At 36.1% G+C, this 18,573-nt stretch overlaps 5 protein-coding genes across 6 annotated transcripts in view; 2 read left to right on the top strand and 3 right to left on the bottom strand.

Annotated features, from left to right (window-relative positions):
- Positions 1–7,063, bottom strand: part of Schip1 (Schwannomin interacting protein 1) — a 53,472-nt gene extending 46,409 nt beyond the window's left edge. The window contains exon 1 of the mRNA XM_089837990.1: positions 7,025–7,063. Coding sequence (XP_089694116.1) covers positions 7,025–7,048 — 24 coding nt within the window. The 5' untranslated portion in view covers positions 7,049–7,063. The remainder of the gene's footprint in view (positions 1–7,024) is intronic.
- Positions 7,064–8,678: 1,615 nt separating this feature from the next.
- On the top strand, positions 8,679–13,978 carry LOC149677042 (retinal dehydrogenase 2-like). 2 transcript variants are annotated; one of them, XM_089838015.1, is made up of 12 exons: positions 8,679–8,837; positions 11,321–11,425; positions 11,501–11,641; positions 11,717–11,843; positions 12,044–12,105; positions 12,172–12,414; positions 12,495–12,597; positions 12,845–13,352; positions 13,414–13,488; positions 13,563–13,602; positions 13,674–13,730; positions 13,800–13,978. In XM_089838015.1, exons 1-11 carry the CDS (start codon positions 8,799–8,801, stop codon positions 13,701–13,703), a joined length of 1,473 nt encoding a protein of 490 aa, XP_089694141.1. In that variant the 5' UTR covers positions 8,679–8,798; the 3' UTR covers positions 13,704–13,730; positions 13,800–13,978. The 2 variants fall into 2 exon arrangements, with proteins under 2 accessions (XP_089694141.1, XP_089694142.1); XM_089838016.1 differs by lacking the exons at positions 13,674–13,730; positions 13,800–13,978 and having other exon boundaries at positions 13,563–13,623.
- Positions 8,839–11,140, bottom strand: LOC149677043 (angiogenic factor with G patch and FHA domains 1). The gene has a single exon (XM_089838009.1). It carries the CDS (start codon positions 10,800–10,802, stop codon positions 9,099–9,101), a length of 1,704 nt encoding a protein of 567 aa, XP_089694135.1. The 5' UTR covers positions 10,803–11,140; the 3' UTR covers positions 8,839–9,098.
- Positions 13,979–16,228, bottom strand: LOC149677041 (S-formylglutathione hydrolase). Its single transcript, XM_089838020.1, has 7 exons — positions 16,081–16,228; positions 15,365–15,549; positions 15,207–15,305; positions 15,009–15,133; positions 14,872–14,936; positions 14,275–14,593; positions 13,979–14,172 (listed from the first exon to the last, which is right to left on the bottom strand). Exons 2-7 carry the CDS (start codon positions 15,531–15,533, stop codon positions 14,095–14,097), a joined length of 855 nt encoding a protein of 284 aa, XP_089694146.1. The 5' UTR covers positions 15,534–15,549; positions 16,081–16,228; the 3' UTR covers positions 13,979–14,094.
- Positions 16,229–16,332: 104 nt separating this feature from the next.
- On the top strand, positions 16,333–17,641 carry RabX6 (RAS oncogene family member RabX6). Its single transcript, XM_089838021.1, has 3 exons — positions 16,333–16,468; positions 16,549–16,812; positions 16,893–17,641. The coding sequence occupies exons 2-3, from the start codon at positions 16,633–16,635 to the stop codon at positions 17,322–17,324; spliced, it is 612 nt and encodes a 203-aa protein (XP_089694147.1). The 5' UTR covers positions 16,333–16,468; positions 16,549–16,632; the 3' UTR covers positions 17,325–17,641.
- Positions 17,642–18,573: the final 932 nt, after the last annotated feature.

The raw sequence follows: 18,573 nt of genomic DNA, 5'->3' as shown, positions 1-18,573 counted from the left end.
TTCTCGGAACTACGGGAACTCGAGATCGGAACCGGTGGCTATACCGAGACCCATTTGCTTGTCAATTTAACGAAAAAGAATCACCCTTTAGTGCGCCTAGGTATTTTATGTAGCTACCGAAAAAAGAGGGGGTCGTTAATAGCCCATAAAAGGTTTTAGCGACACCAGTTTCCCGCGAAAATTAAGCCTTTTCCCTCAGTTGCAATTACGAGGACGCTCGAGCGCCAGACTTAATTTCAAGAAGTCACTACTCCCTACTTTATCATTCTTAGAAGTTGTTCCTAGAACCTACAGCCAATCACGAGACAGATATCACTCTTTCTTAGAGGATTAGGCATTGATTCAATAGATGGGCTCTACTTGAAAAGAAAAACAACTACCAATCAGAGAGGTTATTTCTAGCCCTCTAGACAGATTTCCCGCCAAAAAGTATAATTCATCATAAATCCATTACAGATAAATTAGTGTCAAGAAGTTAAGCCTTAAAGATACTTCTTATTTTTCAAGAAGTCTGCAAAACTTTCACGCCAGGAAAATTAATTAAAACTACTCTTAAGCAATTAGGCCTAATTACCTTAAAGTTCGGTGACACTTTATAAGGAAATGTTTGTCATTTTTGACAAAACATCGTATTAAGCTAAGCCTAAAACGGACGTCACAATGAGGTCGACCCTCTGTCTGTTCTATTCAGCAACAATGACTACCCCGCGCCAATCAGATTAATCATTAATACAATCGCAAAATGACAAATGCACGTGTACATTTCCCGCCAAAAAAAGACAGCCCTCAGAGTCGAGTCACAAAGCGTAACAAAAACTAGTTACATCAGATCCCAGACTGTGGGGAAAAATCGATAAACGATAACTCGCTATCTGTTCAAACCGTACATCAAAACGTATAGAAAAAGTAGGCCTAAAATAGACCAAATGCAAAATTCCCTAACCTATATTAATGCATCTCAGAGATAGCATTTTACTTTGTATAAAATGTTAACATAAACCTATTTAGTTTTAATGGTACAATAAATATGGTTTCGTTGTCAGTAAAAGCAGAATGAAATTCACAGAAAGTTATCAGACGTTAACGAAGCCCTATCTACATTCTTTGTTGTCCACTTACCTCGTATCAATGTTCCATCTTAACCCCAAATAAAGCAGACGACGCTTCAGCCCCACCTTTTTGAAAAAGGCCCACACGTGGTGGTGTTTGACAACTCTAGCTTAACATACTTCTACATTAAAAACGCGGTAAAAAATACAGTACATAGAAGACGGGCTGTGACTAGCTACTACTATCTATATTTGCACGTGGATATCTCGTTTTCCCGCGCAAATGGGTTGATGGCGCGCAGTCACGAGCTAGGTCTTCTTTCCAGCCCTCCTCCTCCATTATGAATAATGCAACTAAGTAATTTCCATCCCGTTACGCGGGCTTGTAGGCTTAGGGAAGCCAAGACAAGTCGCTAGCAGCGGGAGCATAAGACATTACATTAACGTTCTAGTAGGAGAGAATAAAAAAAAAACTTTCGTCCCAAAAAATGAAATAAGGTAAAGATATATATATGGAACCATAATCCTAGTAGTGGGTTCCAATTTCAACGTTTTTCTTATACGAGTCTACGAATTAGGGGTTTGGGATTTTGCCAGCTTGAACAATATAAAAATAAATATGAGATATCTTCTAACATTTTCCAGAAAATTAAACTTTGAATCTGATTATGTTTAAGATATTACTAGGGCCTAGAGACGTTTGTCTGTAAATTGTATGAATTATTTAGGTTTGTTTGAGTATCTTAACTTAAGTTATTAATCGTGTTTTGTAAAATAAACATTGTTAGACAGGCTAGGATACGTTGGGTCTCTCTTATTCTAATATTTTAATATTTATTTATACTTCAGAAATAAGTTTGACGCCTAAATATTCATAAGTTTCTTAAAAATATTTTTTTTTTATAAAAAAGTCCGTCAATGCAAACTTCTCCTTGAAAATTAATGTATTGCGGGTGAAACATTTCTACAGGGGCTCATAGAAAATACATGGCCAGCTTTCATCCTAAATTGGGGCTTCTCCTACCATACTAATGTTTAAATTAAAACGCTTCCTACGCCACATACCCCAAACGCTACTAAAATTATCTTAGTCTTAACATTAAAATTAAACGACTTTCATTTCCAGCATGCATGCTTTGGGTTTTAGTTTACTTAACTCATGCCTCATTTCCAACCCTACTCTTCACTTATATAAAGAAAGTAACTAGTATATCATTAACTTTTAATTACTCGCTAAGCCTTGGCTGCATTCAAAACCCCTCTATGTAGCTCCTAACTTTACCGGTAGGGTTTTTTATACGCAAAGGTTAAAACGACGGGGAAGATAGTCGGAAATTGCGTTTCCGGGTGCAATACCACCATGTCCCGGATGCCCAGAGGCACGTGACTCTACACTCATAAATTGTTAAGCCTTGGTTATACTTGAACTTCAACGTCAAGTAATATCAGACGATAATATAGACGCCATCTAGTGTCGGAGCTGTTAAGCCTAATTCAAGCTCCCCAGTCCCCACCTCCAGGGTCTTTCTTAAGATCAATGGTTGAAAGGAAGGTTGTCGTCTGCCCTGACGAAGTGGGGAGGTCAAAGGGCACGTCGCCCGGGTCCCGGGGTTTGGAATAAGCTTGGGAAAACTCGGGAGTCTTTAAATGAGGAGAAAGCTAAGCCTAACGTGGTGATGGTGATGCTGCTAAAAGCCATTTGAATTTGACCAAGCGAACGACGCCGTGTCATCAGAGAAAAGGGCTGCGGCGTACAGTTATGACGAGACCGGTTTACCTAATGAGACGCGAAATTATGGCCACGGGGACTAACTCAATACCCGTACACGGTACAGAATAAACTCAACTAGTTTATCCTAGAAAATAAACATTGTCATCACCAGGGAGTTGCTGGTTTTTGGTTTAATGCCTTTATATGAAAAGCATCTCTCTATTAGAAAGGGTATAGCATTTAGAATAAATAAAACAGGTTAAACATATTCGCATAGATACTAGCATAAGTTCATAAGATATGTTCCGTAAGTTTGTCACTGGTTAATGACTGGAGCTTGTCGTCATGCTTATGGAACATATCTTACAAACATATGATACCAGGTATTTCACCAACCCTTTAAGTAACTTACATACAATTCTTGGAAAACGTGCAAGCTACAACTCGATCGTATATAGCCGCATTTTCCATCAAAGATAACCTAACCATAAAAATCGTTCCCAAGGCTCCTTGGAAAGGGGAAAAAAACCGCACCAAACAGAAGAAAAGACTCAAAAAGTCCGATATGGATAGTTCATCATTTTTTGGTGGGCGCATTGGGGGACCCTTTTCCCCATCTTGACATGGATAGAAATAAATAAAAACGAATGGTATATGATGCTAGTTCCCCTACCTTTAAGCCTTGTCAAAGATGGGGGTGGGATGACGCGACCCCAAGCCGCTAAAAAGGAACCCGAGGGTCGACCATCGGGAGTCATTTCTCATCCTACATGTAGAGAGGATGTTGCATTCTTCCAACCAGCCCCCCATCGCATCCCATCCTCTGGTCTTTAACTGATGAGGAAAATATTCCTAAAGTCCTTTTCCTATACCCCTGGTAGGACACACAGTGAGACTGAACTCGAGGGCCGTTACGTTGGTAGAGAGACGGCTCTTCTAACAAGTTTTACATTAGGGAAAATGGGACTTTGTGCATGCCCTCAAATTAAACTAAGCCCCAACGGTAAATGGGTAAAAGAGTCAGCATACGGGGGTGCATATTATTAAAGGTGCATGGTGACGTTTGATTTACTACATTGGGGTATGCGTGTGTTAGCTACCTCTTACTATGGGCAAGAAGTGATAGTTTATTAGGGAGAAGGTTAAAGATGCCTAAGTATTCGCGCGGGCCATAGTACCAGTCCCCCTTTCAAAATACAAGGGGGGACGTAAAAGGAGGCCACCGGGCTCTTTCGCCTCTCCTCAGTCGGAAAATACGTAATTTTCGTCATTGGCGTCGCCCTGACGCGAGTTTTCAAGAACCAATAAGATTCTGGTTGTAATTTAGAGGCGGTGGGGATTGACTCCGGACCTACGTTTGGACTTGAGATAAAGCTGGAAATATGGCGAATTTATACCTTCTCCCTAATAAAATAGATATCACTTCTTGCTATGGGCCTGTTTAGATGAGGTTTTATGTTTAGTTAAAAGCGGAGAATAGAAGCTTATGGAATGCTTTGAAAATTAGAATTTGAGATTTTATATTAAAATATTTAGCCTTATATAATAAAATACAACGAACTGATTATTTCCCGATGATCGCCTGACTAGAATCTTGGGGTTTGCAGGTACGCAGCCAGAAACCCTGTTATTGGTAGAAAAATCACCAAATCAGGCGACGATGCGCATCGGTGTTTAAAAAAATGCGCAATCGTCTGGAAAATATCTCTTCAACCAAGGATAAAAATTTTTATTCGCAAATTCTATGCAGCAGTCGCATAGATTTCAGAGAACCAAAAAATACCGACATATTTGGCATTCTTTCGTTTTCGGAAAATTCGAATCGAAATAACTTTTCTAAGCCACAGTCGAAAGAAAATTTTTTTTCCCTCACTTATTTCTTTTCCCGCCTTTTTCCATAATATCAACATCCTTTTTCGCGCCAAAATATACATGCACGCGCGCTTAACTCTCGTGCGTCGTATTTTTCCCGCGCGAATTGGTTTTTCCCGCCAAACTTTATTGGGAAATGCGGGAAAAACGACTGTACTTTAAGGTTAAATCTAGACTAGAGTTCTAAACCGATTTGATTATTTTCGTGGGTTGCCACACATCAAAATCTATTTTCAAAAATTCCTGATAAGTATATAGAAACAAGAATTCGCGTAAACGAAAAAGGTTAGCGACGCGGGTTTCGTGGGAAGTTCTATTGGTTAAAAACAACAATGACGTCATTCTAGCGTATCCATGGTTACGGGGATATATATACGAAAGAATCCCGGAGAGACGGGGGAACAGAAGATGGAGAGCTTTATTTTTGGGTTAAGGAAAGAAATTTGTTTTTAAAATTTGATAATGTCAGGCGGTAAATTTGGAAACGAGTTCACTCAAAAGGGATTGTAAACCTATTTTTTTATATATTATTTCAATAACACTTCAAGTACCTGACTTCGGTTTCGACTTATTTCAAGTGCAAGTCCTTGACATTGTTACTAACTGATAAGTAGTAGGCCTATAATTAAAGATATAGATAGTGATAAATGAGTTTCAATACATTGTTGAAATATCTAATCAAAACTTTCCAGCTTTCCAGACTTTAACAAACATTTAAATCTCGTAACTCATAAAGATAAAAAAATATTATCAATAAATTTGTTGCTAGGTCCCGTATAAACTCAGCAATCAGCACCAATGTTATCAATACATAATCTAACCTTCCACTAAAGGGTACCAGTTGCCATTACTATATCCATAAGTTAATTATACCTCTCTTATGGAAAATTGTATTATCTTTGAGATTCGCCAGACATCTCTAAAGTAATCTAATCGATTTTGAGACGAAAATCTAAAAAGGCGAGCAAGTGTAACTGTACTTTTATAGAAGAAAGAAATTCTGATGGGTGCCCCATAGAAATTGTGTAGCACGTTTTTTTTTAGGGGTAGGCGTTTCTAAAAGAATTGTGGTAAAATCATTCATAGAAGCGAATTAAATAAATGTCAGAAATTATCTACGCTACAAAGAATCTGTTGAATCATTTTCATAGATAGAGAGACATAGTTTTTTTGTTGACTCACGAAACTGTGGTTTCTTATAGAACATGAGTCTAACAGCATTTGCGCCTATTTTGGGGAAGGTTTATTTTTAAAATAAGGGAAACTTTAATCAATTTTAAGTATCACTCTTAATTATTGGAAAGTTAATTGTGTTATTTATTTTCAAAGTAAATTAAGTTAATTACTAAGATAGAAAAACAACAATAAACTCCTTGGGTTTTAGAGAAACTTAAATTAATTTAAGAAGGTACATAACTCAATTAAACTGAAAATTCGAGCTTGTACTTTTGAAGATAAATTTGCGCAAAGAAACCACCAAACTTTGGAAACCCAGAAACATTTTTTTACCCCATAAACTGTGGCTAAGTCCCATTCCCTTGGTAATAATTAAGAGAAAGTGACACACTGCATGAATTCCTCTCAAAATATCGTGCCACAAACCCTTTAAACGAAAGCCATCTTTATCAAAGTAAAAGAGAGAAAAAATTCTTTCAGGTATTTTGACCCTTTTAATCCCAGTAATCCAATTTAATAATAAAGTTAAACCAATGATAACCCCTTAAAGGTTATTATTATCTACTCGAAAAGGTTTTTACTATTACTACACCTCGAAAGAAAGAAAGAGGATATCTTCTTTTGGATAAGAAAACCATAACGCAATAAAAAGTTTCTTCCAAAAGTGTAGATACAAAGACAAAAAAAATGTTTTATAATCTTTATCTGGAAGTACTATTTATAACAAAGCTGAAAGGCAGGCTTCATTATGGGCCACTTTTTAATTAAAAAGAAAATTAAAGAAAAAACCCCTTCAGGTCTTCCTAAGATAAGCCGATTAAATTCAGTCTTTAAAATCACCCCTGAACTTCAAAAGAAAAAATAATTAGAGGACCATAAGGAATTATTAAACCTTGTTAGAACTTCTAATAACCTATTATTATGAAAACTACGCATAATTCTTACACCTACTGTCTTTTTACGGTTTATTTGATACCCTGTAAATTTATGCATTACAGGGTTCGTGCAATATTTCCAAAACAAATTTAAATTCAATGGAAAATAATTGCATTAACCCTGTAATACGAGGCAATTAAGCAATTATAGTATCTACGATATATTAATCTAGTTTAGAAGGGTTATGGTTTAAATTACGTAAGGTTCAAAGGGTCAGTTCGCCATTAAGCAGTTTACAACGAGCACTTAAATATAAATAATAATTATGAACAAGACTTACTCTAAAATCTCTGCGATTCACCATTATGTAACTTCACTAAATACTGTAATACACCTGATAGGTAAAAATCACAGTGCAGTTTGCAGTGTTAAACGTAGTTCTAACTGATTTAAGAAAGACTTGACTATATTATATACCTCCACTGTTTCTGCACGGGCTGATTATAAAACCTTTGCATTTGCGGCATTTTCCAGTCAGCTGGGACAGCTCATACATTACATTATACATGACGTCATTTTTACTGGTGGGGGAACCAGACGCCCTGACTTGCCCAAATTGTGTTACGTGGATCCCAAGCTATGGGGGAAGCCCTACCTACCATCATAATAAAGCGGCATAACGGAACCCCCGTTCTATGACTAACACTGTCTAACACAAACCTACATCGGCAGGCTACGTATGGCTTTTGTTTTACCTAATGGACTTAATTGTTGTAAAAACCTGGATGACAGTATTATACTGTTATATATTAATTAAACATGTTTATAATGCCAATTATAATTAATTGTGGTAATTGTATTCATTAGTGAAGAGATACAGTGCCTACGTTTATGGCCTTACTTCTTCTTTTAGAATTTGTATCGATTTCAGAATTCAGATGGACAAAATTAGGCTTAGCAATTTATTCAATATAAAAGCATTTTAATTCGATATTAAAACTACTTCACGTGTTTATATCAAGAATTAATTTAAAAAATAAATAGCGTTAAACTTTACAATCGATTTAGTTATAGTAGACCATTTTAGGCTTAACAATCGATAAATCGTTATTTTTTTTCTGTCTGGTCTTAATTTCACGGTTTGATTATTCAACCGAACGCCAAATTAAGCCTTTCACGAATTACTATTAATTAAACCTTGTCTAACTAACAACTTTAATTGAAATATATCGATCCGAATAGAGCTAAGGTTTTTTGAATAAATTAGGCTTAAGGAATATAAAATCAATACGTGGGTCGTGTAAGACAGATAGGCCAAATCTACAATAACAACACAAAGGTATTTTTATAATTAATGCACATTCAGAGACTTGATTGCACCTTTTTGCTATACACACACATATATATGTACAAGTACAGAAAAATGGTACTGAAAGTGCCTCTACGATATGTAAATTAGTTATACACGTTATCACATAATACTAAATAAACCTTGAACGTTCTACCAACACCATAAAACGATGTATAATTTTTTTTATTATTAATATGCTCGTAACGCTTGCCAATCCCAAATTAAAAATATTCCCTCAAGAAAATAATTACCCCCCATTTTAATGACGAATTAATTCAAAGCAAATTATACCCTTTGAGAGGGTTGTTTGGTTTGCACCGTTATTTATTACAGAAGGGGGAGGGGGGTAGTAAAAGTATACGGCACGGCTCCAAGTACTATATAATTTAATAAAGTACGGGACTTTAATTGAGCGTTTAACTCTACAGATGTATAATAACATAATTCAAGTAGTCTCCGTTTAAAATAACAAACTGCAGAGTGTTTTTCGCAGTATAAACGTACTTCTGTCTTCTGTAGCCATTAGAAGTACTTTCAACAGACCTACCCTTACAGAGGCACTTGAGAAAGGCAACTTTATCTCCCAAAGCGAGCGGTTGGGAGGAGGAATAACTGCTAGATATAAGCAACCCCCTTATTTAAAATAAAATCCCCCCTCAAATACTGTCTGTAATTTTTCTAGCATCCTGTGAGACCTATCATCAAGCAAAGAAAGCAGACGCGTTGGCAATCGCTGCATAAAAAAAAATAATATTATACAATCATGGCACCCATTGTGAATCCAGAAATAAAATACACTCAGGTACGTGTGTTTCAATATCTGTTTTTATAATAATTTTTGTTCAATCGTAAATGACTTTATTAATACAGTAATTTATCCACTTAATTACGGGAAAACATAATTCAAATCAACCTAAAGCGTTTCAGGGTTATAAAATTATTTGCTCCTACTAATTGAGACAATAATTATATGAGGAAGCCACGCGTATTGGGGCAAACTTTTACATATCATGATTGATGATACCAACATTCTTTGGATGGTTTTTTTTTTCTTTGCTTTAAATTAGTCAACGTAATTGGTTCTCGCTCCTAATCCCGCCCTATCAAACTGTACATCCAGATTAACAGGTTCCAAAATACCAGGTTGTGACTGTCCCAAACTTTGTCCTTTACTCCATCCCATACTGGACAACATCTTGAATCCTTTATTATCATCCGTTAATGGTTTATCAACTGACGTTCCTTCACCATCTTTTTCATAAGGATTATCACTTCCTTTTGTCTTCCTGCGATGTTTGGCTCTGTCTGTATACCCCACGACGGTAATATCTCCGACAGGTTCATAATCAGTGGCTTGTAAACCGTATTTCTTCTTCATCAACTTCATTTGTTCCTTCCTGACCCTTTCTTTCTCGTCTTTGGTCATAATTATGACTGGTTCATCATCTTGAAGAGCTTGCGCGGCTTTTTCGGCTAAGACTGCGGCTCTGACGATACCAGGTTCACAGTCACTGCATGTATTAAGTCCACTGTGAATGTGAACCATGAAAATGCAGTTTCCAAAACTGAGCTTGTTTCCGTGTTTAACCGAAGTTGGTTCACTCGTGTTTTTAGGTTCTGATAACCTGACGTCATTAATGGCAGTGCCATTTTGGGATCCTAAGTCGGTCACATTATAGTTTTTGGATAGAGTGTCGTAATCAATTCTGGCGTGTAAACGACTAATACTGGAGTCGGGGATACAAACTTCGTAGCTTTCACTACGTCCAACTGTTCCTCCATTATAAGTAACTAAAAGCAGGCTCCCTTCTTCTAATGTTTCTGATGATTTAACTATGAGTCTCATTGATGGTGGCAGGTTATCGGCGTCACAACTATTGTCGTCTAAATCGACAACTTCAACTCTTTTCTTAGATTTTCTCTTGGTATTCACATAGACTATAGATTCCCCTGAGCTATTTAACTCCCCATCTTCTAAAGAGTCTCTTGAACTTGAGGAATGTCTACGATTTTTCTTCTTTCTTGACCTTCTTGGTGGACTTTGAGCCTCTCTATCATAATCTTCGGAAGAATCGTAATTATGTTTTTTACGATGTTTCTTAGACTTCTTGCTCCCTTTTTTATGCTTTTTCGATGGCTTCCCTTCTTCTTTAATGGTAGTTGTGGTACCATCTTCATTAAGTTGCGAATGAAACTTGTAAGATTGAGTTTCCTCATCAAATGAATAGTAGACCTTTGTGTAAGGTTCGTAGAATAACTTGTTGATAGAGTCATAGTAATATCCGGTTGATTGACTGTAGTACATTTTGGATTTTTCATCATACACGTAATCAGACTTTTGGGCCGTGATTGCAGCCTCTTTAACCATATCAGCTATAGTAAGAGCCGAACCTTCAGCGGGTTGCCAGTCTAAGGCAGATCCCGCTGAATCAACAAAGCTAAAGTCAGTTTCAAAAGTTTGAGTATGAGCTTCTGTTACCGGTACAGATGACTTTTGAGTATTATTACAACCGCATTCTTTTTTCACTGGGTTAGTTTGATTTTGCGCATCGCGAGTAAGTCTCATATGGTCACGTAAATCTAGTTTTTGAGCTTTGAGCTCCAAATGAAGCTGTTCACATTGTTCCTTATATTTTTCACATTTTTCTTGAACATCAGTTAATTGTACCCTTAGCTCCTCTAGCTTGGCTTCCTTATCATTAAGCAAATTCTCAAGCGTTTTTAAATGGAAACACTCCGAAGAGCAATGGCTCAAAGATTCCTCCATATTGGTTTATAACTGTACCCTAATTAACCCCGAAATCATATATTCAAAATAACCTTACATTACGCAATTTCACTGTGGCAGCCAAATGAAAAGCATTGTATTTCCTCGCTAAGCCTTGGTTCGATGACGTTACAGCGTTATTTCCCGAGCTTTACTAGTAGTAGTTCCAAAGTTTTCAATAGAAATTGTTACATTTTATCATACAGTATCTAATTAACATATATTTATGGCCGCGAAACGGTAATAAATTGGTTTTAACACCAAATTAACTTTCAGCCCTAACAACCGCATGAAAATGAGATACAGATAAGGTCGGCCCTTAGGTCCTTTTAATGACGTAACGAAACTCTATAGCTATAATGCTATAGCTTTTTATCATAGAGATCAAGGACTATAGCCGCCCTCTATTGTAGAATTCCGGAAACATTTTAAGGGACTTTTCATAAAACATTACTGCAATTTGGGGCCAGTCATAAAGCTACAAGATTTTGTAATTTCTCAAACTTAAATTATTTCAGATCTTCATCAACAACGAATTTAAAAATTCCGTCAGCGGGAAAACCTTTCCCGTTTTAAACCCAGCAAATGGCAAAATAATCGCCAATGTTCAAGAGGCCGATAAAGTATGCAAGAAATGCATATAACCACACACTTATTAAGATTAAATAAAATTAAATAAATCCTACCTAACAATGCAGGCTGACGTAGATATTGCGGTTGCAGCTGCAAAAGAGGCTTTCAAACTTGGATCTACATGGCGTACTATGGACGCTTCCGGACGTGGTCGTTTGATTAATAAGCTGGCAGATTTAATTGAAAGAGATACAGAATACTTAGCAGTTAGCATAATTTAAAAAAACAATTAAAATTAAATTTTCGTTTAAGCAGAAATATTACAGCAATTATTCTTTTAGAGCTTAGAGACTTTAAACAATGGAAAACCATACGCTGAAGCCGTATTTGACATGGAATGCGCCATTGCTACTTTTAGATATTACGCGGGATGGGCTGACAAAATTCATGGCAAAACTATTCCATGTGGTACAGTACATTATTACCTGTCACCATCCATAAGTTTATAAGATATCTTCCATAAGTATGACACCACTTGCGAGGATCCTTGACCTACGTCACTTCAATTCAAACTCTCAGTAACCAGTGACAAACTTATGGAACATTATCTTATGAACTTATGCTATCACGTACGTCTCCGTTACATTTAAAAAAACTTCCACAAACAGACGGGAACTTCGTAAGTTTCACACGACTGGAACCAATTGGAGTTTGTGGCCAAATTATTCCAGTTAAGTCAAATAAAACAACTCACAAAAAATATTTTTATAACTAATTTTCAATATAAAAACAACAGTGGAACTACCCAGTGTTAATGGTATCTTGGAAAATTGCTCCCGCATTAGCAGCTGGCAATACCATTGTACTTAAACCAGCTGAACAAACGCCATTAACAGCGTTATACGTTGCCAATTTGGCAAAAGAGGCTGGGTTCCCAACTGGAGTACTGAATGTATTGCCAGGTTATGGACCAACAGCCGGTGCTGCAATTGTATCGCATATGGATGTCGATAAAGTTGCCTTTACCGGTTCAACTCAGGTAAGAAATAATCACCCCTGACCTTGTCAATTATAATGCAGATGTTTAAAAAGTGTACACGTGTCGTGTCGTGTAAATAGGTTGGTAAACTGATTCAAGAAATGGCTGGTAAAAGTAACGCCAAGCGTGTCACACTTGAAATGGGTGGAAAGAGTCCGTTGATCATTTTCGATGACGCAGATGGTAAGTCGCGATGTAATTCTTTATGAAAAACCCCTTAAAATCAGAAGTATATAATACTTCTCTTGGAGGGAAGTGTACCAGCACAAAGAGCGGTAAAGTAATTGTAACCTGATTCTACCCCCAACATCAGATTAACATTTACCATAGCAAGGTTAATTACTAAACCGAATCCACATACGCAATAAATAATTCCCCCTGATCATTAAGCACTCTATTAGCTCTACTTAACTATTTGCCAAAATTGCAGTTGACGAAGCCGTTTCAATCGCGCACGCTGCCGTTTTTGCCAACATGGGCCAATGTTGCTGCGCGGGTACAAGAACATTCGTTCAAGAAGGAATTTACGACGAATTCGTTAAGAAGAGTAAAGAACTGGCGGCGAAACGCGTTGTCGGTGATCCATTTAAGGATAACACTGAACAAGGACCACAGGTGGACAAAGAACAATACGAGAAAATATTGGATTTAATCGAATCGGGAAAGAAAGAAGGGGCCACATTACAAACTGGAGGTAGTAAGGTTGGTGGTGAGGGATTTTTTATTCAACCCACTGTCTTCTCGGACGTGAAAGACAACATGAGAATTGCCAAGGAAGAGATATTTGGCCCGGTTATGCAAATTTTTAAATTTAAAACCCTGGAGGAAGCCTTGGAGAGGGCCAATAACACCATTTATGGGTTAGGGTCGGGTGTTTTGACCAAGAATATCGAAACGGCACTTACCTTTGCTCAGGGTGTACAAGCTGGATCAGTATGGTAAGGGTTAACGAAAAAGGGTTATTTTTTGACATTAATTGGTTAATAAATGATTAATTAGGGTCAATTGCTACGACGCTACCATGTGTCAGACACCATTTGGTGGCTTCAAACAATCGGGTCATGGTAGAGAATTGTAAGTTTTACATAATTACAATTACGTTAAATTGAGGAAAAGAGTTAACTTTAAGTTTCAAATATATTTTTTAGGGGTGAAGATGGAATTAAAGAATACCTTGAAGTTAAAACGGTAACGAATATTATTTCGTAATGATTAATAAAAAAACCATTAAATTAATTTAAGTACAATTGTCGTTTCAGGTCACAATCAAAATTCCCCAAAAGAACTAACTACCAACACAGCCCGGACTTCAACTGGTAAAATTGGCAAAGCTTGATTAAATACCTAATTAGGTCTAAAAGTAACCATTATGTTCACGATTTTAGGTCATTATGCTATGCTACCAATAATAATAAGTGGAATATGATAACATTTTAAAATTTTAAAGTCAAATAAAATCGAGTGTTTGTACTTCGTTTTATAAGTGTAATTGCAAAACGAAAATGCTTCGTCTTAAACTAAATCAAATCTATTTGATGGAAATAAAATTTCTTACGTACCTTGATTCGTTATCAATCATTTATCATTTAATAGTTAACATTCAACCAAAATTGTTGACAAGATTGTTAGATTTCATTATTTTTTTAAAAAATATAGAATTTTGACCTCAAGTTCAAATAATTACTTGAGGTATTTGGCGTGATGAGCGATATGATCTTCGATAAAAGTAGCAATAAAGTAGTACGAATGATCATACCCCTGTAAATAATTAACCAATCACGTTTAGAATAAACCTTTCCCACCAAAAACGGGCCTAACAACTTAAATATACGAATTAAGAAGAAATGAACAACAACGTGCCTCTTGCAATCTGAGTACAACAGGCATCCTATTTTCACTACAAGCCTGAACAAAGTTGTTTGGGTTCAGTTGATTAGGTAAAAAATTGTCATCTTTGCCCTGATCAATTAGAATATCGTATGGAGGACCCTTGTAGTCCTTAACGAGACAAGTAGCGTCGTATTCTTCCCATAGTTTAGTGTCAGCGCCCAAATAACCAGTGAAGGCCTTTTCTCCCCATGGACATTTTGTAGGGTTACAGATAGGCGCGAATGCAGAGACACTCTTATATTGACCAGGACATTTTAAAGCGGAGATAAGGGCTCCGTGTCCACCCATACTGCAATTGAAAGAGTTTGTACATAGGCTTTTGTGGGGGGGGGGGTTTCATAGACCTTTCCGATGTAATAAAGAGGATAGGTAACCTTCAGTATCGGGATGTACAATGGTGTGATACGTTACATGCAGTCTCTGCGCGCTCTTATGATATAAAAAGAAGACTACTGCGCAGGCGCGAAAAAGGGAGATGTATGGGACAGTTATACCCCCCCCCCCTGTGTCTTTCCCTTTTAGTTACATCGAAATGGTCTATTAAATAACTTAAATAAGTCTTCAGACCTATGACCAAAGATTGATTGTTTATCAGCGATGGTTGGAAAGTTTTCGTTTATCAAGAGAGGGAGCTAAAATAATCACAAAGAGTGTATGGTTTATCGTTCACGAAGTCGCGGTGTCCTTCAAGAATTATTTTATACTTCTTTGGTGACGTATGAAAACATTCTATAATTTTCCTTCCATTTGGATTCAGTGGCGTCAATGTAGAAGCCAGCCCCACTTCCAAAATCGTAACTATCATCTTCACCTTCAATATTACAACCACCTACAAAGTACGCCATTGTCTTAACAGGGGCTTGTGATATGTAGGCCTTATTAGGTCAATTATAGTTTCTTACGAGGGCTAGTATCAGGACCAACTACCATAAGACCATGTTGGGCAGCGTATTTTTGAAAGCCAGATTTTTCAATGAAGTTTTTTTCAGTGCAAGTAAGGCCTATTTGAAGAAGTTTTAACGCTGTGCCATTTTGAATATTTCCGAATTTATTCCCTTACCAGATAAGTAATAAAGCACGGGTACTTTTGTATCCTCGGCTTGTGGTGGCAGGTAAACCGAGAAATTCATATCGCATTTCAACTCTTTACTATGGTGTGAAAATATTTTTTGCAAGCCCCCAAAACTTTTAACGCTGGAAACCAATTTCAAAGTGCTGCCGCCCGTCATTTTGGTTATTTCTAAACTAAAGACATCGATTTGTTTAATATCAACGTCTGACAATGCTTATATATAAGCAGGCAGTGACGCATCTGTGATTTTGAAGCGCTAAGCCTAACTATTATTCTATTAACCAAGACTTTTATTATTTATAAAACCTACTACTTAAAAGCAAAAGCTTTATTTATAATAGTTTGTTTAACACGCTATGTAATTATATAAATATAAGATAATTAAAGTTAGTTAGTAGAAAGTTTATAAACATTAGAATGAAACTCAAAATTCAAAATGGATGCTAACTGCAGAACAAAGAAGCAAAGGCTTAAAATAAAACTTGTGAACTCTCAAAATTCAACCGTCAAATTCAAAATGGATGCCTAACTGCATGTGCAGAACAAAGAAGCCAAGGCTTAGCATTTGCAACCGCAACCGGACCGCTTTAGCAATCTCCCTGCGCTCCATATAACATTCTCCAATGCTCGCAAATTATTCAGAGCATTAAAAAAACCTTACAATATTTCCTTTCCACAAACAATAGTAATAAAATTTTAATTACCTCAAACTTGAAAACACTGTTTCCTCTGAAAACCGGACGTTACAATTTTAGTATTTACAAAGAAAGAATCGTTTGCCGGGCGCCTTCCTTCCTTGAGAGCTACTGGGTGAGGGTGAAGGAGAAGGAGCTAGAGGCCTAGGACTCGGAGTGGCGGGAAGCGTCTGCTAGCTGACTCGCCATGTGACACGTGACCTACGTACAGCGCCAGCGCCACCCCTATTTGACCTTAGTTCCCACAAATGGCACAAAAAATTTTGCACTATCACTCGAGTGATGAGTTCGCGGAGGGAGGATGAGTTATTGCCTCTGTAATTAAAACCATAACGTATTGATGAAAAGTATTTAAATTAGTCTAGTTTTAAAAGTATTCGAGATATCCCGGGCCCATGTAATAAAAATTACTTTTACTACGTATTCTGAAACCCGGAATCGTTTTAGTCCTTTATATAACAACATCCTTGGTTTCAGGAAGTAAAACTGAAGGCTATTAAATGGTTTAAAAAATAAAATTTAAGCTATTAATATAAAAATTAGTGGTGCTAAAAATTTAAAATGGCAACGACAAAGACATTAGAGCAGAAAGTCATCCTTTGTGGAGAGTATGGTGTTGGTAAAAGTTCCCTTTTTCGACGTTTCGCTACCAATACCTTTACCACAGCTACTGATAGAAGTTCAACATTAGGACTAGATCATTTTGACAGAATTTATAAAGTTAGTGGGCGAGAAATTAAGGTAAGTTTCTTTATTATTCGCAAAAACAGAAGACTTTCGCTTGCTTCTCATTTCTCAATAAAGTGTACATAATGTTACAGCTTCAATTATGGGATACGGGTGGTATGGAAAGGGTAGCCTCTGTTACCAGTAGTTACTACAAATTCTCGGAAGCAGCCATATTGGTGTTTTGCTTTGACAATCCAGACTCCTTCAATATTCTGTCTCAGCACTTATTAGACATAGTGACATACGCAGAGGGTGCCAAAATATTTCTTTGTGGCAACAAAATTGACCTTTCCAGTCAAGTTTACGTAACAGACAGTGACATTGAAGTTTTTTGCGAGCAGTGCCACAATTTAATCAGTGGGGTGTACAAAACTTCGTGTAAAACGGGGGCTGGAATAGAGGAAATGTTCACTGACATTGCTCGACAATTAGTCGGAAATGGCAGAATACAAGACTTGGAAGAAGTCAAAGATTCGTTTAAAGTCACAGCCCAAGATGAACCTCCTGACTCTTGTTTTTGTTAAAAGAAATAAAATAAACTCCCGCTGCAAAATTATTTCAGTCCTGGGTGCTTAATTAATTAATTAATTTGCCAAATACAGAAATTAATCAAAAAAAAAAAAAAGTCCCAAAATTCTTATCAATCAATTAACGACAAAATTGTGAAAACCCCAAGCTTATTCTAAAATGCTTGTAACTATTTTAATTGGCTATAATTGTGGTTTTCCTACTCCCAAAAATAGCCGCCCTATTAGAAAAAAAATAAATGATTAAAAATTAAAATCTTGTAAAACTTTTACATGTTTTTAAATAAATAAAATAATTTTTGAAACTTGTTAAATATATATTTTATCCCAGGCATGATAATAAATTAAAACCTTCCATTTTTATTAAACGAAACCATTATGGTCAAGCTCATTTTGAGGCCTATATTATTATACAGAAAATAAAATTGAAAGTAGATTAACGGTAGTTCCTTAATTTACTTCGGAAATAAATACTTCTCAAGTAAAAGGGGAGAAAGAATTAGTTTGATAAAATAAAAGTTAGAAAAAAAAAGTAAGAAAAAAACTAGTTTGACAGGTTTTAGGTATAAGAGAGGACTTTTAGATTGTTTCCTTGATGTACACATTTTAGCGAAAGATATATGAGACCGCTAACCTGTCTTCTACCTACTTTATTCTTTGTCGTAGGGAATTATTTTCTACTAACTCATCTTTAATTTTCCCTGTACCGTTATATTTAAATTTTTATATTTTCCCCTCCCCTTTTTCTAACCCTTATTTATATCTCCTATCCTATTATTGCATTGCGTTTATATAATGATTGTCGTTTAACAATGCTATCTAATCTGATTGATATAAAAAAATAAACTAGGATATCTAAAGGGGAGTTTAAAAAAATAGAATAAAATAAAATACTTATTAACGTTTAATTAATAGATTAATTAGGTATAAAAAATAAAACAGACAAAATAAATGGCACATTGTATGTTTGATACCCATATTTTGATAACTAAAAAAAACAACTGCAGCCAACATACAGGCTTTTGAATCATGTGTTATTTCTAACTAAAGTATTTGCCTATAGTGCTAATTAATTAATTAATTAATTTTAATTATTTAATTACCGCGTTAAAAGAATTTTTTTTCGTTAATTTCATTTATCGCGGTTTGTATCTTCTTTATGCTACGTTTTTTTTTTGAAGAGTGTAAATTGCCATAACTTACATGAAATGTTCATTTAACATAATATTATTATACCTTAAAAGAA

Source organism: Phalangium opilio, unplaced genomic scaffold (genome assembly GCF_054372755.1).
Source record: "Phalangium opilio isolate 3A_F unplaced genomic scaffold, DU_Popi_V2 ptg000045l_1, whole genome shotgun sequence".
NCBI lineage: Eukaryota > Metazoa > Arthropoda > Arachnida > Opiliones > Phalangiidae > Phalangium > Phalangium opilio.
Note: the sequence above shows the minus strand (reverse complement) of the source record. Positions and strands in the feature narration are given on the sequence as shown.